We start from the raw sequence: 26473 nt of genomic DNA, 5'->3' as shown, positions 1-26473 counted from the left end.
AGTGCTAGGATTATAGGCATGAGCCACTGCGCCCAGCCCTTTTTTTTTTTTTTTTTTTTTTTTTTTTGACACAATCTCACTCTGTCACCAGGCTGAAGTCCAATAGCATGATCTCAACTCACTGCAACCTCCACCTCCCAGGTTCAAGCGATTCTTCTGCCTCAGCTTCCCAAGTACCTGGGATTACAGGCACATGCCACCACACCCAGCTAATTTTTGTACTTTAGTAGAGACAGGATTTCACCATGTTAGCCAAGCTGGTCTCCAACTCCTGACCTCAAGTGATCCACCTGCCTCGGCCCCCACAAAGTGCTGGGATTACAGATGTGAGCCACCACCTGTGTGTTTCTACAAATCTGGACAGTCCTTAGTTTCTCAGTGCGTGGCTTCCCCATGTGGAAATCCTACTGGAGGTGGGTGGGACCTCCGATTGACCCTCAAGGTTACCAGTGTCTCTTTCCTGTTTCTCATCTCCTTTCCATTCTGAGGGGTGTCCCGGGAAATTCTCCTGGTTCTGCATTCCAGGGAATACGTCCTCTCTTCAGCCACATCCAGACAGCAATTTGAGCCACTTGCTTAGCCTTGGTTTTTCCAGTTAATGACTGCATCTTACATTTAGGAGACTTTCTTCCATGGGTATTTTTCATATCTGGTTTTTTTTTATAATTATTTTGATTCATAAACTCACGTTTTTGATTAATGCTTGTCTCTCATTCCTTAATGTCTTTGGAAATTCTTTTTTTTTTTTTTTTTTTTTTTTTTGAGACGGAGTCTTGCTCTGTCCCCCAGGCTGGAGTGCAGTGGCGCGATCTCGGCTCACTGCAAGCTCCGCCTCCTGGGTTTACGCCATTCTCCTGCCTCAGCCTCCCGAATAGCTGGGACTACAGGCGCCCGCCACCTCGCCCGGTTAGTTTTTTTTTATTTTTTAGTAGAGACGGGGTTTCACCGTGTTAGCCAGGATGGTCTCGATCTCCTGACCTTGTGATCCACCCGCCTCGGCCTCCCAAAGTGCTGGGATTACAGGCTTGAGCCACCGCGCCCGGCCAATGTCTTTGGAAATTCTAACAGTCACCCTAAGACCTCTTTAATTACTCTTTTTCTGTCTCTGGGTTTAAATTCACTTATTTTGTTGGATTTCTTGGCTGACTCTCCTGGAATTGGATTTCCTCAGGTGCTTTGTCATTTTTATTTATTTGAGTCAGGGTTTCGCTGTCATCCTGGTTGGAGTACAGTGGTACAGTCATCACTCACTACAGCCTCAAACTCCTGGGCTCAGGTGATCCTCCTGTCTCAGCCTCCTGAGTAGCTGGGACTACAGGCGTGTGCCACCACACCCAGGTTAATTTTTCTTTTTTTTTTTTTGGTAAAAACAGGGTCTCACAGGGTTGCCCAGACTGGTCTCAAACTCCTGGGCTCAAGTGATCCTCCTGCCTCGACCTCTCGAGGTGCTGGGATTACAGGCATGAGCCACTGTGCCCAGCTGCCTTGTCATTTTGCTGAGCACTCATCTTTTACAGAAGTTGTAGCTTAATTCCATGAACACCCACTCTGGGAAGCAAGTTTCAGAGCGTCTCCTCCCGGCACTTCTGCCTCATGACATGGAAGCCAGTGGCAGGTGCCACCCTGAGAAGGTGCCCCTTCCCCTTTCCCAGGTGGGTGTTACCCTGGGGAGGTGTCCCTTCCCAGGCGTGTGCCGGCCCAAGCACTCGTGCTGCTGCCTCTCGCTGTGGGACACTTCTGGCTGCAGCCCCCAGGGGTCTATCAGAGCGGTTTCAGCGTCTGTTCCGTCTCAGGGAGCTCATCCCCACCCTGAGTTCATGCCAGGATCCTGGCCGCACACCCAGCACCTGTCCCCGCCGATTGACGTCAGAGCTGCATGCCCAGCACCTGTCCTACTGACGGTCCCCAGAACCTCCTGGCTTCCACGCCACTCACTGCAGCCGGCTTCGCTCCTCCTGAGCTATGGAGAATTTCACCTTGTTTTCTAATGTTACTTTTAACTTTTAAAACAACTGATCTATTGTTTCTGCGCGTCTGAACCAGCAGGGGAGAGTTCTATGTCTGTGGTGCTGACAGATGTCTTCCCCACCGTTTCATCTGTCACAGCTGCAGCGGCTCTGGTTCCGCAGAAACCATGACTAAACTGTAGCCTCATCTCTGAGGACAGAAGCACATCACAGAAAAAGCCACGAGGTGTGGTTCTGCCATTGAAGGGACAGGGCTTCAGGGACAGATGATTGTGTGGAGGGGGTGGGACCGGGTGAGAAGCGTCAGGCACTTGGCTCTGCTGTCCTCGAACGGCTCCATTGGTGGCATCCTGAGAGCTCAAAATGCGGGGCGCCCCTCCCCGGAGCTTCTGACTCCACAGGTCCCAGGTGGGGTCTGGGAATTTGAGGTTCTTGGGAGCTCCTGGTGACACTGGTGCTGCTGGGTCACTTTGAGAACCACTTATTTGGAAGGAAGATGCTGTTTCTCTCATTTGTTTGAGATGTTCAGTGTTTGGTGAGGTGAGCAGGAGGGTCTGGACAGCAACTGGCCCTGGGGCGGGAACGCCGTGGCCACTGCCTCCATTGCCTCCGGTGTATATCTGCAGCCTCTCATCCAGGAAGAGATGGTTTCCTGTCTGACGTTGATGAATGGCGCCCACTGCGCCCTGGGAGATGGGATTTGCCTTTCCAGCGATAAATCCAGGCAGATTCTGCCCTGAAGATGGATCACTGCTGCAGAACGAGGCATGTGTGTGACAAGAGGGTGGCGTTGCCCACAGCCACACCGGAGGAATTATCATTTCCCGAAACAGGCCTGGGCTCCAGGGGCAGGGACACACTGAGCAGATTGTAAATCTTTTTTAAAAATTAGGTTCAATGTGAAATCTCTCAAAGGGATGCACACAATTTCCTCCAGAGTGAATATGAAGCCCTGCCTTTTGTTAAGGGGGAAATTCTGTTCTGCCAAAGGGAAAGTGCTGACTGGGCACTTCTTGGGTTTATACCAGGTGAGACAACCTGGGGGTCAGGATGCCTGGGTTCCGTCCACGTCAGCCTGGACCTCTGGTGCATCCAACCTTTTTCCTGGAGGCCTGGGCTAGGAACACAGGGATTGCTTGGCCTCTAAGGTTTTTTCCTCATCTTGATGACACAGCTTTGCACAATGCCTAGACAGAGTCATGCTGATTCTAGGGACAAATGCAGATGGGTGGATGGATGAGTGGGTGAGAGAAGGAAGGGATAGATGGTGGCTAGGTGGGTGAATGATTGGGTAGATTGATGGCTAAATGGTGGATAGATGGGTAGATGAGTGGATGGATGGGTGGATCGATGGTGTCTAGGTGGGCAAATGAATGGGTAGATTGATGGATAAATGAATGAATGGATGGATGGATGAGTGGTGAGCGGGTGGGTGGGTGGATGGATGGATGGGTGGGTGGATGGATGAATGCATGGGTGGATAGATAGTGGCTAGGTGGGTGAATGAGTAGGTAGATGGATGGATAAAGGAATGGATGGATGGATGGATGAATGAGTGGATGGATAGATGGATGAGTGCACGTGAGTGAGTAGGTGGATGGATGAGTGGGGGAATGGATGGATGAGCGGGTGGATGGATAGGTGAATGGATGGATGGCTGGATGGATGGATAGATGGATGAGTGAGTGAATGGATGGCTGGATGGATGGATAGATGGATGAGTAAGTGGATGGATGGATGGCTGGATGGATGGATGGATAGATGGATGAGTGAGTGGATGGATGGATGGATGGATGGCTGGATGGATGGATAGATGGCTGGATGGATGGATAGATGGCTGGATGGATGGATAGATGGATGAGTGAGTGGATGGATGGATGGATGGCTGGATGGATGGATAGATGGATGAGTGAGTGGATGGATGGATGGCTGGCTGGATGGATGGATGAGTGAGTGGATGGATGGATGGATGGCTGGATGGATGGATAGATGGATGAGTGAGTGGATGGATGGATGGATGGATGAGTGAGTGGATGGATGGATGGCTGGCTGGATGGATGGATGAGTGAGTGGATGGATGGATGGATGGCTGGATGGATGGATGGATAGATGGATGAGTGAGTGGATGGATGGATGGATGGCTGGATGGCTGGATAGATGGATGAGTGAGTGAATGGATGGCTGGTTGAATGGTTGGATGGATGGATGGGTGAATGGATGGCTGGCTGGATGCAGGGATGGATGGATGGATGAGTGCACATGGATGAATGGATAGATAGTGGCTAGGTGGGTGAATGAGTAGGTAGATGGATGGATAAAGGAATGGATGAATGAGTGGGTGGATGGATGAGTGAGTGAATGGATGGATAGATGGATAGATGGATGAGTGAGTGGATTATGGATGGTTGGCTGGTTGGATGCAGGGATGGATGGATGGGTGGATGGATAGATGGATGAGTGAGTGGATGGATGGATGGGTGGATGAGTGAGTGGATGGATGGATGGGTGGATGGATAGATGGATGAGTGAGTGGATGGATGGATGGGTGGATGAGTGAGTGGATGGATGGATGGGTGGATGGATAGATGGATGAGTGAGTGGATGGATGGATGGGTGGATGAGTGAGTGGATGGATGGATGGGTGGATGGATATATGGATGAGTGAGTGGATGGATGAGTGAGTGGATTATGGATGGTTGGCTGGTTGGATGCAGGGATGGATGGATGGGTGGATGGATAGATGGATGAGTGAGTGGATGGATGGGTGGGATGCATGGATGGGTGAATGGCTGGCTGGCTGAATGTGGGGATGGATGGATGGATGAGTCCGCATGGACAGATGGATAGATAGTGGCTAGGTGGGTGAATGAGTGAGTAGATGGGTAAATGGGTGGAAGTGTGGGTCATTCTATCAGTTATTTTATCCAAGGAATATTGGCAAAAGGGAAGAGAGGTGGGCTTGAGCAAATGTTGGCCATAACTTGAGAGGTAAAGTCTCATCCTCATTATTTTCAAGGTGAAAACCAGATTTTATAACAGTTTAGCGGATCACAACAGCCAAAAGGAAACACACAGTTCATCACACAACTAAACCTCTCAGTCAAGAAAGAGCCAAGTTATCCCCAAATTCTCCTTCCCCCTTACAAGGGCAGACCACCCACAAGGGCAAAAAGCCCAGAAACGCCTCCTCACAGGCTGCGTGGGAGCCAAAGCCTCCAGCTCAGAACGGCGCCAAGTGAAGAGGTGAACTTTGGCCACAGAAGCGGCCACGGCGTCTCTCCAGTCTTGTGAGTGGGCATCCCAGTCAGTGGCCCAAAGAGAGAAAATGGCTCATCCCCCCAGATGCTGGAGCCCCTCCCAAGGCAGCCACGTGGGCACAGATCTTAGGAAGGAAGATGCCCAGCGGAGACCAGGGAGGAGCTAGACATGGGGGACACTCAGTGCCGCCTGCCTGTGGACCCCCTCCTCGTCCTATTCCTGCCACAGAAAACACCCTGTCCTCCGAGGCTGCCGGCTGCACTCAGCACCCAGGTCCTGGCTCCTTGCTGGGCCTGCGACTGCACCACGCACCATCTTTCCTGCAGATGAGAGTGCTTGGTGCTGGTCTCCAGGACGTTGTCAGCAAATGACCCTCCCAGGAAAGCCTCCATATTGCTCTCCCTGTGTGAGGGACCCCATGGGGAGAGAAGCAAGGGGCTGTGCGCCTCTCTCTGTCTCCCTCTGTCTCTGTGTGTCTTTCTCTGTGTCTTCGTCTCTCTGTCTTCTCTATAATCTGTTTCTTTGTCTGCCTCTCCGTGTCTCTCTGTCTCTCATGTCTCATGTCTCTCTGTGTCTCTGTCTCTATCTCTCTGTGTTTTTGTGTCTGTCTCTGTCTCTCATTAGATGGACATGGACAAGCCCCTGCGTGTCCCCCACCACCATCTCCCCTCCCTCTACACGTCCAGCCACCATCCCTTAGGAGTCCTTTGGCTAAGCCCTGGACAGGGTATTGGGGAGGGGGACGCAGCCCCTCGGGCCTGGCCCAGAAGCGCCCCCGACCCTGCTGTCCGCCCCCAGCACCCTCTCCAACCCCTGCTGCAAGTCAGGGAGGGCCAGCACCCAGGAGGTGATAGAGGGCACCTGGGTCCCGTGCTGGGTCCCATGTGGCCATGCGAGGCTGCCCCCCATGCCCACTGGCCGGTCTGTGCTGCCACGTGAGCCACGTGGTGGCTGTGATGGTGCCAGCCTGGCACTGTGGGACCGGGTGCCGGTTGGCACGTGTTTCCTCATAATACAAAGATGACTGGCTTCATTCTTGAACCTCAGTCTTGGAGCCAACAGGCAGGATCAAGTGGACCCTGGGCCATGCCAGCCTTGCCCGGCCCTCGGAGTGGTCCGCGCACTCGCCAAGCCCCGGCAGGGCAGCGCTCTTGGGACGAGGGAGGAAGTGCACCCTCCCTGGAGGAGCTGCTCGTGCTCTCCACCGAGGCCAGCACACAAACAGCCTCACCGAGAGCCGGGGCCACGCCCAGCAATCCTCCCCGGGCTGCACTGGCATCCAAGCGGTGCTGGGCACTGCGTCCTGGACTCTGTTTAGAACCTGTCTGTGTGCGGGGCCTGCAGCCCAATAGAAGGACTGGTGAATTGCAGCTCGGTGTGCGAGGAAAGACTTTTGTCCCTGAGAGCCTGGGCTGTGTCACCTACAAATCGCACGAGAAAGAGCTGGGGCTCAGGTGAGGCCCTGATGAAACCTAAGTGTATCTGTTCTGCCAAAGCGGCCGCAAAGCCACCCGGAGCTGCGTGGACTCGACGTCTGAAAACCAACAGTGATCGTGTCACGTTTCCTCCCAAACGCCTTTGAACGGGCAGGACAGCGCGGCAGTGAGGACACTGACAGGATAGTTGGCACCAGCGCAGGGTGCTGCAGAGGCCGGCAGGTTTCTCCAGGCTCACAGCCTCACGCTGGCTTTGCCCGTCAGCCAGAATCTTCCGGCTCCATGTAGAACAGTGAGACGGGCCTCTGTGATGGGTGTGCATCCTCTGTTCTGCAAGATCAGAAAGTGAGCGGGAACGGGCTGCCACCGCCTGCCCTGGTCTCCAAGTGGCTTTATCGTTATTCAGGACAGCGCAGCCAGCAGGCCAGGAGACAACGGCCATTGGTGAGATGGTTTGTTACGCATGGATCCCAGAGAAGGGGGTACCACCAGGCAGGGCCACCTGGGAGGCACCAGGCTGGACAGGAGGCAGAGGGTGTGAGGGGGACGTGGCCAGGAACGGGCAAGGCCGGGTGAGCAGGCCTGGGGGACCTGGCTTCCATTGTCTCAGCAGCTCTGGGGCAGGGGCCATCCTCCCGAATGGCTGAGCCGGGAGGATGGCAGCCCAGAGTGAAGAACAGAGGCCGGTTTGCACTTGGAAAGACGCGCGGGGGATGCTCACTAGCTCTTGGAAATCGCTCACCCGGCAGGCACAGGCCTCTCGGGCCAGTGAGGTTCCAGATGTCAAAGGATCAGATACAGACAATATGAAAGCATGATTAAGACACGGGCTCAGCTCCTGCTTGCCGCCTTTGTCCCTGGGCTCCTGCTGACGGTGGAGTCGCCGGCATGGGGAGGGATGGTGGAATCTCAGGCGTGGTAAGGGACGGTGGAGTCGCCGGCATGGGGAGGGCCGGTGGAATCTCAGGCGTGGTAAGGGACGGTGAAGTCGCCGGCATGGGGAGGGCCGGTGGAATCTCAGGCGTGGTAAGGGACGGTGGAGTCGCCGGCATGGGGAGGGCCGGTGGAATCTCAGGCGTGGTAAGGGACGGTGGAGTCGCCGGCATGGGGAGGGCCGGTGGAATCTCAGGCGTGGTAAGGGACGGTGGAGTCGCCGGCATGGGGAGGGCCGGTGGAATCTCAGGCGTGGTAAGGGCCGGTGGAATCTCAGGCATGGTTCTCCAGTCATCTCCGAAGGAGCCACCATCAGGGACCTCACATGGGGCACTCCGGAATTGGCTCCCTCTTCTCCAGGTGCCCTTGGGGGCAGTCCCCCTCCTGGTAATCCTCGTGAGGGTGGTGTCCCGGCTTCTACCTGGGAGGACCGAGGCGCCCAGACCCCATCCCCAGGCCTGACCTAGCAGGAAGGGGGGTGGTTGAGGACTCAGAGTCGCGGGTGCCCCCTGGACTCATGCTGCAGGGAGGGCATGTGGACATGGGCTGAGTCGTGCCTACATCTCCAGGGATGCTCCGTGACCCGGCTGTTCTGGACCGTCAGTGCCCATGCGTGCCAGCTGATGCACTCGAGGCTCTTTCAGCTTCTGGGACGTGTCTGCATTCTTTTCTAGAGAGCTGGCAGCAAGTCGGGGGCCTCCTCAGGCCCCCGGCGCCTCCTGGAGACTGCAGAGGCCACAGTGGGCCTCACGTCCCCTGGAACACTCCTCCTCAGACATGAAGGCTGACCCCAGAGCCCCTGGGTGATCACACAATGAGCTGTCCCTGCAGGTACATCACAGGGGCTGACAGGGAGGTCAGCCAAGTGCACGTGGGAGTGTGCCTGTGTGTGTGTGTGTGCCTGTGTGTGGGTGGAAGTGTGTGTGTGCCTGTGTGTAGGTGGAAGTGTGTGTGACTGTGCCTGTGTGTGTGGGAGTGTGAGTGTGCCTGTGTGCGTGTGAGTGTGCCTGTGTGTGTGGGAGTGTGCCTGTGGGTGGGTGGGAGTGTGTGTGTGACTGTGAGTGTGTGTGTGCCTGTGTGTAGGTGGAAGTGTGTGTGACTGTGCCTGTGTGTGTGGGTGTGTGACTGTGCCTGTGTGTGTGGGTGTGTGAGTGTGCCTGTGTGCGTGTGAGTGTGCCTGTGTGTGTGGGAGTGTGCCTGTGGGTGGGTGGGAGTGTGTGTGTGACTGTGAGTGTGTGTGTGCCTGTGTGTAGGTGGAAGTGTGTGTGACTGTGCCTGTGTGTGTGGGTGTGTGACTGTGCCTGTGTGTGTGGGAGTGTGAGTGTGCCTGTGTGTGTGGGAGTGTGCCTGTGGGTGGGTGGGAGTGTGCGTGTGACTGTGAGTGTGCGTGTGACTGTGTGTGAGTGTGCCTGTGTGGGTGGGAGTGTGTGTGTATGCCTGATTGTGTTGCACGCATGTGCATCTATGGTGCATTTTTGTGTGAATGTGTAAAGAAAGTGATTGATTCTAAGAATTGGCTCACGCAATTGCGGGGCTGCCAAGTCTGAGATCCTTAAGGTGGGCAGCAGGTGGGGTTTCCGTGCCGTGGTCTGAAGGCTGCAGACCCAGGTGGAGTTTCCGTGTTGTTTCTGTGTGACAGTCTGAAGGCTGCAGACCCAGGTGGAGTTTCCGTGTTGTTTCTGTGTGACAGTCTGAAGGCTGCAGACCCAGGTGGAGTTTCCGTGTTGTTTCTGTGTGACAGTCTGAAAGCTGCAGACCTGGGTGGGGTTTCTGTGTCACGGTCTGAAGGCTGCAGACCCAAGTGGGGTTTTCGTGTTGTTTCTGTGTGACAGTCTGAAGGCTGCAGACCCAGGTGGAGTTTCCGTGTCGTTTCTGTGTTATGGTCTGAAAGCTGCAGACCTGGGTGGGGTTTCTGTGTCACGGTCTGAAGGCTGCAGACCCAGGTGGGGTTTCCGTGTTGTGGTTTGAAGGCTGCAGACCCAGGTGGGGTTTCTGCGTTGTCTGAAAGCTGGCGTCCTTCTCTGGGAACCCCCACCCCTGTCTTTGCTCTCGAGGCCTGGCTGGGCGGGGCCTGCCCATTGTGCACGCCTGCTGCTATGTGGAGTGCCCCCTGACGCAAGTGTCACTCACAGCTGCAGACACGGTTCCAGCAGCACCTCACATCCACTGAATAACGGGACCTTCACCTCCTGAGCCGACGTAAAACCGTCACACGGGCCACAGCCCACAGGCGTGGATTGCAGGGCAGGAGTGTGGTGTGTGATCACGTGGCCTGCAGTTGGGGACCAAGTTTTGAAGTCTGGCTGCCCCGGGTGCCAGCTGGGTGACTTGGACACACTCTTCAGCCTTCCCATGCCCATCTCCTGATTCCTGCAAATGGTCTTGAAGGACCTGCCCCAGGGTCCCCTTGACAGGAAGGGGGAAATGCTCTGCGAAGCTCTGGGCCTGCTGCCTTTCGCAGAGAGAATATTTGGGAAAACCACGGTGGAGACAGAGGATGAGGGACAGGATGGCCAGGTGGACGTGAGTGGGTGGACGGGGTGAGTGGATCACAGGCTGAACCCGGTGAGACTGCAGATCCACAGCTGTTTCTGGCCAGTGCGGAAGGCGGCTACGTGTGGTTTGACCGAATGGACACGAATAGACATGAGGCGTTTTCTTGTATTAGGTCGGTGCAAAAGTAATTGTGGTTTCAGATTGTTAATTTTAAATCATTACAACTAGGCGCAAACACACCTTTACTCGTCAAAATAGGAACCATCACAGTCAACACGTTTTTGCCAGTGAGAAATAAGTTTATTCCTGTAGCATAAATATCTGTGCTTCAGGATTTGACAAACTCTTGGAAACATTTTCTGCATCCTGCTGGTTGTGGAAGCGTTTTCCCTGCAAAAAGTTGTCGAGAGGCTGCAGAGGTGACGGTTGGCGAGACGTCAGGTGAATATGGCGGATGAGGCAAAACTTCGCAGCCCAATGCGTTCAGCTTGTGAAATGTTGGTTGTGTGATGTGCAGCCAGGCGTTGTGGTGGAGAATTGGGTCCTTTCTGTGGACCGAGCCCGGCAGCAGGCGCTGCAGTTTTCGGTGCAACTCATGGATTTGCTGAGGACACTTCTCAAGTGTAATGGTTTTGCAGGATTCAGAAAGCTGCTGTGGGTCAGGCCGACAGTGGCGGCCAGAGAGTGACCACCAGACAGCGACGGCCAGACAGTGACCACCGGACAGCGACCACCAGACAGTGATGGCCAGTGACCGCCAGACAGCAACTGCCAGACAGTGACGGCCAGAGAGTGACCACCAGACAGCGACGGCCAGACAGTGACGGCCAGACAGTGACCACTGGACAGCAGCCACCAGATAGTGACCACCAGAGAGTGATGGCCAGTGACCACCAGACAGTGACCACCAGACAGTGACCACCAGCGACGGCAAGACAGTGACGGCAAGACAGTGACCCCAGACAGCAACGGTCAGAGAGTGACCAGGCCCTTTTTTGGTGCAAGTTTGGCTTTTGGCAAGTTGGAGCTTCTCTCAATTCAACCGTTAAGATGGTCATCACTAGTCGTCGTATAAAATCCACTTCTCATTGCACATCGCAATCCAATCAAGAAACGGTTCATTAAAAGTTTCACTCAGTTCGTGAGGCACCCAGTTACTGAGCTTTTTCATCTTTCCGATTTGCTTCAAATGCCGAACTCCTGTAGAATGGCTGGCGCTGAGTTCTTCGGCAGCTTCTCGTGTGGTTGTGAGAGAATCGGCTTTGATGGTCGCTCTCAGTTGGTCATTGTCAATGTCTGACAGCAGCCACTGCGCTCCTCATCTTCAAGGCAAAACTTCTGCTTTACAAAACTTCCCAAACCACCACTGCCCTGTGTGTTGTTGGCAGCTCCTGGCCACCACTGCCCTGTGTGTTCATTGGCAGCTCCTGGCCACCACTGCCCTGTGCATCGTTGGCAGCTCCTGGCCACCACTGCCCTGTGTGTTCATTGGCAGCTCCTGGCCACCACTGCCCTGTGCGTCGTCAGCAGCTCCTGGGCCAAGTGTGTTGTTGATGTTGTGAGTTGTCTCTGTGGCTTTACGACCCATGTTGAACTCTAATAAGAAAATCACTCAAATTTGCTTTTGTTTAACATCATTTCCATAGTCTAAAATAAACATAAAATAAACAGCAAGTAACAAGTCATTAGCAAAAACATAAAGTGAGAAATGCACATTAAAATGGTAAATAACATAATGTTTATTGGAGCACATATTCCAATATCAAACGGCAAACATTCCAGCAACGCGAGACCACAGCTGCTTCTGCACTCACCTCATAACTCAGTTGAAACACACGACAAATTTGTCACCTGCTGCACCCGGGCACTGTCGTGTCATCTACAAGGCCCCAGGAGGCTGCCGTGGGTGAGGCCTGGTGAAGTCAGGAGCACCGTGCATATGTCTCTGCGTTATTTTCAGGGATAAAAGTCATATATTCAGGGCCGGGCGCGTTGGCTCACCCCTGTAATCCCAGCACTTTGGGAGGCCAAGGCGGGCAGATCACGAGGTCAAGAGATCGAGACCATCCTGGCTAACACGGTGAAACCCTCTCTTTACTAAAGTAAATACAAAATAGTTAGCCGGGCGTGGTGGCGGCGCCTGTATTCCCAGCTACTCGGGAGGCTGAGGCAGGAGAATGATGTGAACCCGGGAGGCGGAGCTTGCAGTGAGCTGAGATTGTGCCACAGAGCGAGACTCCGTCTCAAAAAAAAAAAAAAGAGAAAACCGTACATTCTCAGCATGAAAATTCAGATATTACAGAAATGTCGCATAGGAAATAAAACATTCTGTCCCATGATAACCACTGGGAACAGTTTCTTCCAGATGTCTGTGTGTGTGATTTTCAAAATTCTTGTTTTTACAAAAATAGCAAATGTTTCTAATAGCATGTTTCAAAAACCATGCTATTTTGTGGTGTAGCAATAGCAAATGCATATTTCCAGGAGCTGGGGGGTGGAGACCAAGGGAAGGGGCCGGTGCCGTCCCTCTCTGTGGCCAGGGCCCTCACGGGCACATTCTGCCAGGCCAGCAGGACTCTGGGGAATGGGCCGTGCAGCGGCTGGGAGGAGGGTCCGGGCACAAGGGGCACTGAGAGGCTGCAGGCGGGCGGGGTCGGTGTTCTCGCCGGAAGAGCCGGGGGCGCCTTGGCTGGAGAGGGGCCCCAGGCTCGTCCACCTGCCCAGCTGGCATGGTTCCTGGTCAGGGCCGGTTCCCACCTGGGGTGGTTTAGAGTCCGGGGCAGCTGGGAGAAGCTCCAGGCCCAGGTTTCACCCGTTTCCCATGTGGTCAGGCAGGGCTGAGGGATGCAAGGTGTGGCAGCCGTGTCCAGCGCCCCTGGCACCCACCAGTACTCACGGGGAGGGCGTTGCTTGGTGCCCGAGAAGCCAGAGGGTCCCACGAGCAGTGGGGATGGCCACAGGGGGGTCTCTTACGCACCGCGCCGTAGAAGCCGAGCCACAAAATGAAATGAGTCTGGAGTCCAGGAGCGATGCACATCACCCCGCGGCAAGGCTGCGCACCGGTCCCTGTTCCCGCGCAGGAAGTCCTGTTCCCGCGCAGGAAGTCCTGTTGCCACGCAGGAAGTCCTGTTCCTGCCGGAAGGGCTGACTGCTTAACCACAGGGCACTCCAGGAAGGGATCATCTGGTCACTGCGGTGGCGGGAAGAAAATGAAGACAGCAAGAGAGACGGCTTCTGAGTAAAGTTCACGGCGCTGCGGGCAAGGCCGGGCACTCTTGCGTGGTGCAGCCGTGTTTACTGTGGAGACGGAGGTGGGGGCAGCGGTTCACGCCCAGCCACAGGCCCAGGGAGGACAGCGCCAGGCTTCCAGAGCTCGCCCCTTCACAGTGAGGACGCCGCTCCGCACCGCCCTGCCGGTGACAGCTCCAGCCTTGTCGAGGATTGGGAGTCAGGTCTCCCCCGCCCACCGCCACCCTGCGAGAGTCAGGTCTCCCCTGCCCACCGCCACCCTGGAATTCACCTTCCAGATGTTCGTCCGGGACGCACTGAGACCCAGAGATCTGTGGGGGCCGGTGGCCAGGCAGGGTCTCCCCTGCTCCCGAGGAGGGGGCCCAAGTCCACGAGCGCCTCCCCTCCGAGCAGCCACCAGCAGCCCCGACGCCTGCCCTTTGCTTGCTGCTCCCGTCAGGGGTTTACCAAGTCAGCCCAGGAGCCAAGGGGCAGGGGTGGGTGGCCCTGTTCAGTGACAGCTCCACAGCTCCAGGCAAAGAGGCAGCTTCAGGCTTAGCCCGGTGGCCAGGGCTCCCTGCCACCCTGCACCAGCCATGTGGCCTCAGGCAGTGGACCAAGCCTCTGTGCCTTGGCCTCATGTTCACCTGCAGACGACGAGGTTGGCCCCACCTGCCCTGGCACAAGGTTGTAGGGCTTCCTCTTCACCCTGCTGCCACCTCCTGGGCCCGCTTTGTTCGTTAGGGATAGAACAGCAGACGTCCTCTTGGTTCCTCAGGCTCGCACTGATGGAGGTTTGTGTCTCAGAACACACAGAGCCCAGTGCTTCACCGGTGACGGCGGGGGTGTGGGCTCTAACAGTCCACTGCCATCCTTGTTATACAGGCTCTGGCGTGCGTATTTGTTGCCTCATGGTCTCGAGATGGCTGCCACCCCTCCAGACCTCACATCCACATCCCTAACAAAAAGAACAGAAAGGGGCAAAAGGTTCTGCCAGCTGAGGCTGTTCCCTTTTTTAAAAATCAGGATAGGCCGGGCATGATGGCTCACACCTGTAATCCCAGCACTTTGGGAGGCCGAGGTGGGTGGATCACAAGGTCAAGAGATCGAGACTAGCATGACCAACATGGTGAAACCCTGTCTCCAGTAAAAATACAAAAATTAGCTGGGCGTGGTGGTGGGCACCTGTAATCCCAGCTACTCGGGAGGCTGAGACAGGAGAATCGCTTGAACCCAGGCGGCAGAGGTTACAGTGAGCCGAGATCACACCACTGCACTCCAGCCTGGCGACAGAGCAAGACTCCATCTGAGAAAAGAAAAAAAGTCGGGATAAGTCACAGCTTTGCCAGGAGCCCCATTCTGAGGCCCCTGCTTACACCTCATCGGCCAGGATTCTATCAGCGGCCACCTCCAGCTGCCCATGGGCCAGGGAACTGGTGGTTTGTGGATGCAACCCCAGTGACTCAGTGGAGTTGGGAGCCACAGCTCCGGCCTCACTCACAGAAACAGTGCCTCCCACCCACCCTGCCCCTGGTGATCTGACGATGCCTCATAGCCGGAGTCCTGAGAACGCTCTCCGAGCCCCTACATCCCTGACTGCAGCACAGCCTGCCCATGCCTGCTCTGCACTGCCCCATGGCCCAGGAGAACTGAGCCTGGGCCTCAAGCATGCCTGCATGTCACCACCAGTTAACCCCACTCATCATCCATCTCTGCTCAGAGCTGGGGTTCGGGAAGCCATCCCCAACCCCAGCCAGGGTGCACCTCCTGCCCAAGTCCCACGGCCCCGGTCGGTCCTCCGACTGCGTCCACACACAACCAGTGTGACGTCTGATCCTTGCCGGCCTCCCCTCTAGACGACAGTTTCGCGAGGGAGGCCGTGTGTCCCCAGCGCCTCCAGGAGAACCCTACAAGCCCTGTTGCTTTGCTTGTCTCGGCCAGAATAACAGCTCCGACTTCATGGTATGGCCTCGCCCTCAGGCCCTGTGCTAGGCCCACAGGGCTGCCAAAGATGACGTCAGTCCTCAGTGTACAGGGGGATTTTTGACCTGACGCCCGCGCGCAGTAGGGGCCCCTCTCCTGTCTCTCCTCTCGCTGTGATGCCTGAGCCTGGGGCCTACAGACGAGGGGCCCCAGGGCCCCACCCATCTGTGAAGGAGTCGGCCATCTTCCCATCTGTGGCCTCTGCAGTTAGTGACGGCCCCTCAGCCACCCGTGTCTTCCTCATGTCACCAGAAAGGGGTCCCCATCCAGACCCCAAGAGAGGGCTCTTGGATCTCATACGAGGCAGAATTCGGGGCGAGTCCACAGAATAAGGTGAAAGCAAGTTTATTAGACAAGTAAATAAATGAAGTGAAGAGAAGAATGACTGCTCCACAGGCCAAGTGGCCCCCGGGGCTGCTGGTTGGTTATTAATTAACTTCTGTGGTTATTTCTTGATCCTATGCTGAACAAGGGGTGGAATATTGGTGAGTTTTCTGGGAAAGAGGGTGGGATTTCCCGGAACTGAGGGCTGCACCTTTTTTAGACCGTGTAGGGTCACTTCCTGGTGTTGCTGTGGCATCTGTGAACTGTCATAGCGCTGCGGGGAGTGTTTTAGCAGCTAATGCATTATAATGAGCGTATAATGTGCTGCGAGGACGACCACAGGTCACTCGTCGCCATCTTGGTTTTGGTGAGTCTTGGCTCCTTCAGCCTGTTTGCTTGAGATGAAGTCTTGCTCTGTCACCCAGGCTGCAGTGCAGTGGCGTGTTCTCGGCTCACTGCAAGCTCCACCTCTCAGGTTCAAGCAATTCTCCTGCCTCAGCCTCCCGAGTAGCTGGGACTACAGGTGCACACCACCATGCCCGGCTAATTTTTGTATTTATTTATTTATTTTTTTAGTGAAGACAGCGTTTCACCATGTTGGCCAGGATGGTCACGATCTCTTGACTCGCGATCCGCCTGCCTCGGCCTCCCAAAGTGCTGGGATTACAGGCGTGAGCCACCGCGCCTGGCCTACTGCAACCTGTTTTATCAGCAAGGTCTTTGTGACCTGCGTCTTGTGCCGACCTCCTCTCTCATCCTGTGACTCAGAATGCCCTCGCCGTCTGGGAATGCAGCCCAGCAGGTCTCAGCCTCGTCTTGCCCAGCCCCTGTTCAAGATGGAGTCGCTGTGGTTTGAATGGCTCTGACACTCGGACTTCCATCCTGGCTGTGGGGCCAGATGGTCAGGTAGCATGGGGGTGACCACAGGCATCGTCACCCAAACCAGGACACCTGAGAGTTACCGGAGGTGTTATTAATAATCACCCCAAGTCAGGGGTATCAACTAGGGTTGTCTTGGGCAGTGGGGATGCATGGCTAGTAACTAGCATTAACTAGTACTGACTGACTATCTGCTGCGTGCAAGGAAACCACAGGAGTGACGGCCTTTGCCAGCTGTGCCTGCCGAAGCAGCATGGATGTGTCAGCTCTTGGATGTGTAACAATCCACTCGGAAATGTTGCAGCCTAAGACAACCATTTCCTTGGCCCACAGCTCTGCGGGTTGGCCTTCGTGGAACAGAGCAGCTCTGCTCTCAGCTGGCCTTGCTGATGCCAGCAGTCAGCTGCCAGATGAGCGAGGTTGGCTGGTTGGGGTGGGGAGGAATGGGCTCAGTTGGGCGGCTTCTCTCTGTTCCATGTGGTCTCTCATCCTCATGCTGGTGGGCAGGTTACAAGACAGAGATTGGTGTGAGCATAGTCTCCCGAGGCCCAGCTTGGTCTTGGCACTGGGTGGGTTCTGCCCCTTTCTGTTGGTCCAAGCAAATCGTGACGAAGGCCTAGGGTGATAGCGTCCCTCTCTCAGTAGGGAGAGCTGCACACATTGACACCAGAAGGTGAGTTCAGCTTGGCCCCAGTTGCTCTCAGCGCAGAGTGCCAGCCAGGCTCCGGCCTCCTTCACCTGATCTTCCTCCAGTGTGGCCAAGAAGGGGAGGGCCCAGGCCTCCTGCCTCTTGAGAGCCTCTGAGAGGTGGGCCGCGTGCCTCTGGCTCCCGCAGGAGGATTTTGCCTGATCCTTAGGTGTTGGTCTCCTCTGGCCCACAGAGTGGAGAATTTATTGCCAACATTTATCTGAAATTTATAGAAGGTTTAAACTGTTTCCCTTGAGGCTGCGATGGTAGGGCCTTTAAATTCTCCCTCTGTATAAGCATCAGTCTCCCAGGGAACGTGGCAGGAGGCAGATCTGCCAGTCAGATGATGTATTGGTCCCTGGCTTCAAAACGTGTGAACAATTACAAGGTCATTAACTCCGACACAGAAAAGAGACCTGCCCTGGGCATGGGGACGCCGCGCACCAGTGCTGCTTGCCCGAGGAGTCGTGCAGGGTAGGGGCGGGGGGCGCTGTCCTGTTCTTTCCCTGTTTTGCAGGGATTGGAAAGGGGATGTTGCTGAGGGCACGGGGGTTCACTCTCCGACTTTATCACTCCTGGGCTAATGGCACTGCTGAAAAGCCAGGGCGCACAAGCTGTGGGCCTGTGTGGTTGGGGGCAGTCCACACACCCCAAAAGCTCAGGGGTCTGCGGCCCAAGCCTGGAGACTGAACCTGCCCAGCCCCCAGCCGTGACGGGTCCTTAGCTAATGACGGAAGCCAGCCGACTCCCACCACCCAGGAGCCTCTCCCGTAGCTTCAGTCCTTCTAGAGACATGGTGGGGGCCCGAGGGCCGAGAGACCTGAGGCTGCATTCACCCAAGAAGGGGCCTCGGTGCCACCTGCAAGCTCAGCACACACCGACGGGGCTGGAACCCGCGGACCCGGCTTGGGCAGGCCTTGTAGACCGCCAGCAGTCTCACCAGGTTCCCGCGTGGAATCTGCCCAACGCCTCAGAAAGCCCCGGGGACAGAGTGGCCGTAAGTGGCTGTGGAGTCCCTAAAGGGGACACATTCATTCCGCAGCTGTTTATCAAGCACCTACTGTGCGCGGGACCTCACTCTGAGCACTGGGAGGCGGCCGTGAGCAGAAGCGACAGAAACCTTGTCCTGCGTAGCTGAGCCGCGGGGAGGGGCAGGCGGAGACGGGGATGGACAGGAAGTGGCGCCATACTGAGGGGTGTGAGCCTCCGGTCCAGACACCCAGCCGCAGGGCAAGGACGGTGGCCCTAAACAGGACGTAGAGAGAGGACTCACACTGAAGGCTTGATGGCGACATCTGACGTTTATTTTTATTTTTTATGTTTTCAGACAGCGTCTCTCTCTATTACCCAGGTTGGAAAGTGTTGTGTGATCTTGGCTCACTGCAGCCTCAACCTCCTGGGCTCAGGCGATCCTCCCACCTCAGCCTCCCAAGCAGCTGGGACTGCAGGCACACACCACCACACCCGGCCCAGCTACTTTTGTTTGTTTCTGTGGAGATGGGGCCTCACTATGCTGCCCAGCCTCGCTTGTTTTTTTAATGGACAAATGGGACTGTCCCCGTTCGTGGGGTGCGGCGTGCCGCGCTCAGGTCAGGTGACTGCACAGCTGCCATCTCCACATTTGCCGTTTCCTTGTGTGGGGGCTCGGCTCCTCCTCCCAGCTGCTGTCTGGGTCATGGTCAGGTCCGCAGTCCTCCCTCAGCGGCACCGGCACTGGCACCCGCTCCTCTCTGCCCGTGGTTTTGGTTCTTTTTTTTTTTTTTTTTTTTGAGACGTAGTCTCGCTCTGTCGCCCAGGCTGGAGTGCAGTGGTGTGATCTCAGCTCACTGCAAGCTCCGCCTCCCGGGTTCATGCCATTCTCCTGCCTCAGCCTCCTGAGTAGCTGAGACTACAGGCATCTGCCACCACGTCCAGCTAATTTTTGTATTTTTAGTAGAGATGGGGTTTCATCATGTTGGCCAGGCTGGTCTCGAACTCTTGGCCTCAAGTGATCCACCTGCCTCGGCCTCCCGAAGTGCTGGGATTACAAGTGTGAGCCACTGTGCCTGGCCGGTTTTGTGACTTTAATCTCTCTGGCATTGGAGCTTTGAAGGCCGGAGGCAGCAGAGCATGCAGAGACCGGGGAAGGATGCCCAGCGTGGGCACCGCCTGTGCCAAGGCCCTGAGGGGTGCGCGTGGGGGTGCTGGGAAGGCCACGGTGCTTCAAACCCAGGGGGTGGGCAAGGTAGGTGTCAGGAGCCCCTGGGGGGCTTCGTGTTCCCCGGGGTGAGGCCCGAGGACAGGATGCTGTGGTGGGTGGGGGGACCAAGTCTGTGGCCTCAGTGCTGGGGGTAGACAGGGAGGCTGAAGCTGCTGGAGGCCGCCCCAGAGGCTGGTGTGCCAGGTGCTCCTGAAGACGGGCGGGTGGATGATGGAGGACGAGGCTCTGTCTCACCCTTGTGGAGCTTCCTCTGTTCTGACCCCTTCCAGTGAAGGGCGGCTCCGAAGCTCTTTCCCCTGTGGGCCCCACCCCGTCCTTCTCGTGAAACCTGGGTGGTCTCAGGTTGAGGTGGAGACATCGGCAGAGTGGGAGGCCGGCATACGGGATTCACCAGCAAGGCCCCTTCCCGCCGCAAACAGAAATCCCGACGCTGGTCTCGAAGGCAGAAAGGAAGCCCCGGCTCAGGGGCCTGGAAAACCCCAGGCTGGGCTCCCAGCAGCTCCAGGCCAGCTTTTCTCAGACAGGCTGTCCCACAGCAGAGACAACAGACAGAAACCCAGAAACCACGACGCTCCCAGGGCACCCTCCTGCCACGAGGTGAACCCGATGCAGAAACGCGGTTCACTCCCTCGGGATGCAGAGGCCAACCTCAGCTGGCCGCAGCAGCACAGACTCCACCGTCCCGGGGAAGGAGCCGGAGCCCTGTGGGTGACGTGGGACTATGGGCTGGGGTGTCCCAGGCCGGGCTGAGCAGCGAGGAGGCTCTGGGTCGCCGGACTGGGGCAGGGAGACTGGCGTTAGCCGCGTGCCGTGTAATCGTCTCCTCGAGGAGGGAGCGCGTCTGGGTCTGTCCTGCGGCCGGTGGTGTGGGAGAGGCCGTAAATGATCTGCGACGCGGACTCCCGGTTCTCTCCCGCCTGGGACTTGGCTTCCTGAAGGCAGAGAGTCGCGGGGAGGGAGGAGCCCCCTGCTCCTCACACGAGGGACTGGGGCTCTGGGGTGGGCTGACGGGCGGCCCCCGAGGATGCAGCTAGGGGCCCTGTGAGGGTGGCCCTCTTTGGGAAAAGGGGTCTTTGCAGACATGATTAAGATAACGGCCTGGAGACGAGAGCAGCCTGGACCAGGATTAACCAGAGTCCAGGCACAACTGAGGGATCCGAGCTCCGCTGGGCAGAGGCTCCGCCCTGTGCGCCCTGACAGCGAACCTGCCCTCGGCACCTTCTCAGCACCGCGGAGGGAACGGGCAATGCCAGGGCTGCCCACCCTTTCTCGGGTGGTGGGGGGGATTCAGGAGATGAGGCAAGCACAGTGCCCGCCCGGGGCCTGGCACACTCGTCCAGCGCGGGAGGCTCAGGGCTGAGGACCTGAGCACAGCGGAGCTTGGGCCACGTGGATCAGACCCCTTTGTTCATGGTGACTTCAGCCTGTGGGTGGCACCAGCATTTTATGGGGTGGATGGGATGGGACAGCACAGGATAGAGGTGGATAGGATGGGACAGGGGCTGGCTCAGGGCTCTCCAGGGAAGCAGATTACCAGCAGACATGGGTTTAGATGTGGATGTTCATCTAAGGAATTGACTCACACGGTTATGGAGGCTGAGAATACCGAGACTGGCCGTCGGCTGGCAGGCACCCAGGGGAGCCAGTGGCGTGAGCTCCAAGCTTGAAGGCAGGAGAGGACCCACGTCCCAGCCCGAATCGAGCAGTGTGTGTGAACACTCCCTTCCTCAGCCTTTCTGCCCTACTCAGGCCTGCAGGGGACAGATTTAAACACGGCTCTCACCAGAGGCCATGCACACACCACCCAGAATAAGGGGAGAGCAAGTGTCCCGGCGCTCTGTCCCTTGCCACGTTGACACAAAACGAACCCTCACAGGCAGGACAGCGTGGCGGGACAGGGCGGTGTTCAGTGAAACGGAAGCACACAAGGATACGTAGTGACAGATACATCTCTACTGTGTGGGGGTCAGAAAGCCGGGGCTGCAGGCGTTTATTTGCTGGGCTGTTGTTCAGACCCAGGCTGCTTGTGTTCTGGGGATGTGTGGAGCGGCATCTGCACAGCAAGCAGCTGTTTGTAAACAGATTGTTGGTGTGTTCGGGTGCTGGGGGAGGTGGTTGGTGCAGTGGGGCGGGGGGTTCCCTGCACAGAACAAGCACTGGGGGTGGGAACCACAGGATGAAAAACCTGTTAAGTGTTCAGGTCGGTGGAATAACTGCCCCCCTCAGCCCCCACGGCCGTCGTGTAACACACAAGAGAAAGAGGAGCCTGCACCAGACACAGCCCAGACCTGCACCTTCTCTGTGGGCAGGGTCCCCTGAAAACAGCCCCCAGGAGGCAAAGCCCTGGGGCCCACCAGGCCTGCAGGTGCCCTGGGAATGGAGGGCCGGGCCCCTTGGCCTCTCACAGGCCCCTGGCTGGCTGGGCTGCCCGCCTCTGTCAGGAAGGCCGCTCGCACCCAGTGCCGTCTCCCTTTAGGTGTGGCAGTGTGGTGGCAGCATGGAGGTGCTGCCCTGCTCCCGCGTGGCCCACATCGAGCGCACCAGGAAGCCCTACAACAACGACATCGACTACTATGCCAAGCGCAACGCCCTGCGCGCCGCCGAGGTGTGGATGGACGACTTCAAGTCCCACGTGTACATGGCCTGGAACATCCCCATGACGGTGAGTCCCCCACGGCCGGGAGCCGGGGCCACGCCCCAGGGTCGGGGTCAACGTCATGGTAGGGCTGGGCGCAGGGAGGCCCCGTGCAGGTGTGAGCGGGTGTGTGCAGGTGTGAGCGGGTGAGCTGTCTGCCTGCGAAGGAGCCTTCCTCACACTGGGAAGAGACCAGCTCACCCCAAACCTGTTGTGGTGGACGTTTTTCTCTCAACTGCTGGTGGTTAGAAGCCAGAGAGGGGCGGCCTCTCCCCAACCTGGTGCCGCTGCCTCAGCCAGGGCCCCACTTAGCACCCTGCACGGTACCTGTCGGCCAGCGCGGCCCCTCCCCTCCCCCAGCCCTGGGCAGCCTCAAATGTCTGGTTGTTTCGTGAACGGCTCATACACTGTGGCTTCCCGCCCTCAGCACCACATTTTCCAGGTCACCCCCGCCGTGGCTGAGTCACGTCCACGGTGTGAACGGGCCGGTTGTGTGGATCCTCCTTCGTGGATGGATGTTTTGGCTGTTTCCTGTTGGGTTTTGGCCTGTGAGTGACTGACCTGCTTCAAGTCGAGGATTGCTGTTTGTTTTCTAATTTGTAGTCGACCAGTTTCCCATAAAGAGCCTGAATTCTGGCTTTTCTCAAAGCGCCCCAGCCCCCACAAGCCTAAGAAGGGCAGGTGCTGAGACAGGAGGTCGTGACCCTCCGCCCATCCTGCCACCCCCCATCGTCTCTGGGAACCACCCCCTTCCTTCCCTGGCCACTGCAGGCATTGGGTCCCTGAGTTCTGGGAGGACTCATCTTAGAAACAGCCTTGTTTTTTGCACCAACCCCAGTAAGAACCAGATCTTAAGTCATGACCCAGTGTGCACACACACGTGTATATTTACATCCGTCCACATACAGCACTTTGCGTCCACAGTACCAGTCATCCTCACTCACAATATACTTCTTAAAAATTCCACTATAGCCCCTAAATTGGTTCACCACCCCCTGCTGGACTGCACCCTAGCGTGTGGGCGACACGGCCTAGAGGGGCCCCAGGCTGGACCATTCACCGTGCAAACCCAGCATCCCAGATCAGCTCCCACGGCAGCTTCCATCAGGCAGGTCAGGAGTCTGTGGACACGTGCACTTGTGTCTGAGAGATGAGAAGAGGGTACCTGGTGCTCCTACAGCCTTGTTTTCCACGAAGTGATTTGGAAAATGTGCAGTGTGACGACGTCCCCAAGTGTGTGGGCAACTGAGTGAGGGGCTCCAGGCCCCCGGGCAGTGAGGCCGGCAAATGCCTGTCACCTCCCTGTGTCCAAGGGCCCTGGCATGAGCCCCTTGACTAATCAAAGCCTCATAACAAAGCAACAATGAGTTTCTGGTGTGATCGCCCCACTTTACCAATGAGAAACTGAGGCACAGAGAGGGTAAGGGACTGACCCAGGGCCACACACCAGAAGGTGACAGGATTCAAGCCCAGGCCGTGCAGGCCAAGTCGTCTGCCTTCCTCACAAGGCCTGAGCCTGGAGGGTCCCTGGGCAGGAGGCAGGTGCTCCCTCAGGGCTGGCTGCCCGTCAGAGTGCTGGTCCCACAGCCCCTCAAGCCCCACAATCCCAGGAAGACACAAACCCCACACTTGGCTGTGGGTTCTCATGGCAGAGGACACAGGTCAAAGTTAGCAGAGGGAAGAGACGCCCGGGCCAGGCCCAGGAGAGACCAGGCGTGAGCTCCCCGGTGTCCCCTCCCGGGGGGTCCTGTGGACTTGATTCTCCAGCACCCATGCATAACAACACGTGCCAGGCGGGGCCAGCCAGGAGCCCCCGAGCCTCGGTGTCCAGGGCTGGTCTCGTAGACATGGCTGACCTTGGTCTCCGCCCTCCAGCGGTCACACCAGGTGAGCAGGGCCGTCTTCTCAGGCAGGAGGTTCCTGGGCCCAGGTGGGTGTGGACGAGCCGGCTGCAGCAGGGGCCATCTGTCCAGGCCGGGGCTGGTCTTCAGCAGGGCCCTTCCCCTCGGGAGCAGCTGCCTCGGACCCTCTGGGGTTCCCACCTGGGTGGGGCCTCAGCCCCCAAATCCCTGGGGGAGGCTGCTCCTGTGAGGGGACTCGGTCGCTGGAGCCCCCCAACCTCATCATGGGGACAGTGACACTCATGTGCCCTCCCGCCTACTTCTGGCCTTGCAGAACCCAGGGGTGGACTTCGGGGACGTGTCTGAGAGGCTGGCCCTGCGCCAGAGGCTGAAGTGCCGCAGCTTCAAGTGGTACTTGGAGAACGTGTACCCAGAGATGAGGATCTACAACAACACCCTCACGTACGGAGAGGTAGCGCCTCCCCCGAGGGCCCCGCTCAGCCCGACAGGCCTTCCGCTCTGACTCCCGCACACACGTGTGCATTCAGTGGGAGGCAGGCACATCCACATGCACACACAAGGTGCAGGGTCACATGAACACATGCACCTGCAGACACGCATGTCCATACACACCCATTCCTTCACAGGGACCTGCCTAGAGGCAGACGTGTAGTCACATCCATGCATACACGTGTTCACATGCCTGATTCAGACGTACCTATGCACTCACATGTATGTGCACACAGGCATGCATGCACTCACCTAGACGTATGCACAGGGACACATTCACAGGCATGTTCGCAAATCCATGCAAACATATGTACAAGTGCACGTGGACATGAGTGTACATCTGCACAGTTTTGCTCGTAGACACAGAGCTCTTCATACACAAATGTATGTTTCACTAAGTGCATGAACCCCAAAGGGGCCTGTGTGTGCACAGATATACAAGCACTTATCAAGGTGCAATAATGTGCGTGTGTACACATCTGCATCCGCATATGCAGAGCCGTGTTCATACCCCACCACGCGTGCATGCAGAGCCGTGTTCATACCCCACCACGCATGCATGCGGTGCCCACACAGACGCACACGATGGGTGATATGCACGCCCACACTCATACAGGCACATCAGCTACACCAGACCCCGTCTCCGCCGGCCCCCACCTGCACTGCGCTCTGTAAAGCCAGCAAGAAGGTGCTGCTCTTCTGCCCTCTCCCCAGTCTGTGCAGGGGACAGGGTGCCTCCCACCATGAGACTCGAGTGTCCCAGCCCTGAGCTGGCATTTGGATGGGGCAAGGAGAAGGGTCCCTGGGGTGGATGGTCCTCACTGAGCCTCCCCTCCCTCAGCTCCTGGTCCACCCTGCGCTGACTCCAGTCCCTTGGGCACAGAGGTGTCCCAGGCAGCGCTGAGAGTGCATCGGTGTGCCGCCCTGTCCCCCAGCCTCCCTGTGCTTCTGCTCTGCCCGCTCCGTCCTCCATCAGCCAAGCTCAGGCACCGCCCACCCAGAGCAGCTGGGCGTTTTCTAATTTGTAGTCAACATCCAAACTGTTGGACTTTCTCAGCGGTCCCAGTTCAAACCTGTGTGACCTCTTGCGGTGGCCATGATGGAGGGGTTAGCTGCCGCTGCAAACCCAGCAGCCTGGAAACGCAGTGGAGAAAAGCAATAAGCGTCTACCCTCGCTCACAAGCCAGGGCCACCTGGGCAGTGCTGCTGGCCGGGCCAGGCTGTGCTGATCTCGGATGGGCCCGTTCTGGTGGCTGGAGGTTGGCTGCCCGATGACAACTCACGCCCCAGCAGGCTGGCCCAGGCTTGTTCTCAGAGTGGTGTCAGGATTCCTTCCCAGACGGAGTGGAAGCTGGAAGGTCTCCCAAGGATCCAAGCCAAGGCCAGCCCAGACTCCAGGGCCGGCGAGCGGTCTCTGCCCACTCAGTGGGAGCTGCAAGGGTGCAGGGAGCAGGCGGCAAGGCAGGGAAGCCACCCCCGGCTTAGGGCCTCCATCCCTGCTGCTGAGAAAGGCTGACACCGCCGTCCTCAAGCCTCCCCTATAGACTGATGGCCACGTCTCCATCTGTGCATGGCAGATACGTCCATGTCTCCATCAGTGATAAACTCGGTCGGCCACCCGTTCCCGGGAGGTCCAGCAAGTCCCTTCCCAGGCAGCCCACCCAGCCAGAGCCCTCCACAAGCCCCCCCTCCTCCTCCCGGGAGCACCTCCTTAGGTGCTGGCTGCGTGAAGCTCTGTGGGGCTCCACCCTCAGGTGACCCTGGACTTTCTCGGGGGCTTCTGGTTGCAGGTGAGAAATAGCAAAGCCAGCGGCTACTGCCTGGACCAGGGAGCGGAGGACGGCGACCGGGCGATCCTCTACCCCTGCCACGGGATGTCCTCCCAGGTAGGAGTAGCAGCAGCCACCCATGGAGCTCCCAAGGGGAGCACCCCAGGCCACCCGGACCCCGCACCCTGGGGCAGAGGCACGGGGCCAGCCTGCTGGGGTGTTCTGATGCCACCAGGGCTGCAGCCCAGGGCTTGGAGCAGCCTGAGGGCCCCTCTAGAAGAGGCCTCCCAGCCTGCCCCACCTGGAAGGCAGCAGAATGTGGTGCA

At 57.3% G+C, this 26473-nt stretch overlaps 1 protein-coding gene across 2 annotated transcripts in view; it reads left to right on the top strand.

Annotated features, from left to right (window-relative positions):
• GALNT9 (polypeptide N-acetylgalactosaminyltransferase 9) overlaps nt 1–26473 on the top strand; it is a 121359-nt gene that overhangs the window by 92712 nt on the left and 2174 nt on the right. For both annotated transcript variants that reach the window (XR_499572.3, XM_008005283.3), the window contains exons 7-9: nt 21869–22054; nt 24203–24340; nt 26169–26264. Coding sequence is in view for 1 of the 2 variants with exons in the window: in XM_008005283.3 (XP_008003474.2) it covers nt 21869–22054; nt 24203–24340; nt 26169–26264 (420 nt within the window). In the remaining variant the exon portion in view is untranslated. The remainder of the gene's footprint in view (nt 1–21868; nt 22055–24202; nt 24341–26168; nt 26265–26473) is intronic.

This window comes from Chlorocebus sabaeus, chromosome 11 (assembly GCF_047675955.1).
Source record: "Chlorocebus sabaeus isolate Y175 chromosome 11, mChlSab1.0.hap1, whole genome shotgun sequence".
In the NCBI taxonomy this organism is placed as follows: Eukaryota; Metazoa; Chordata; class Mammalia; order Primates; family Cercopithecidae; genus Chlorocebus; species Chlorocebus sabaeus.
Note: the sequence above shows the minus strand (reverse complement) of the source record. Positions and strands in the feature narration are given on the sequence as shown.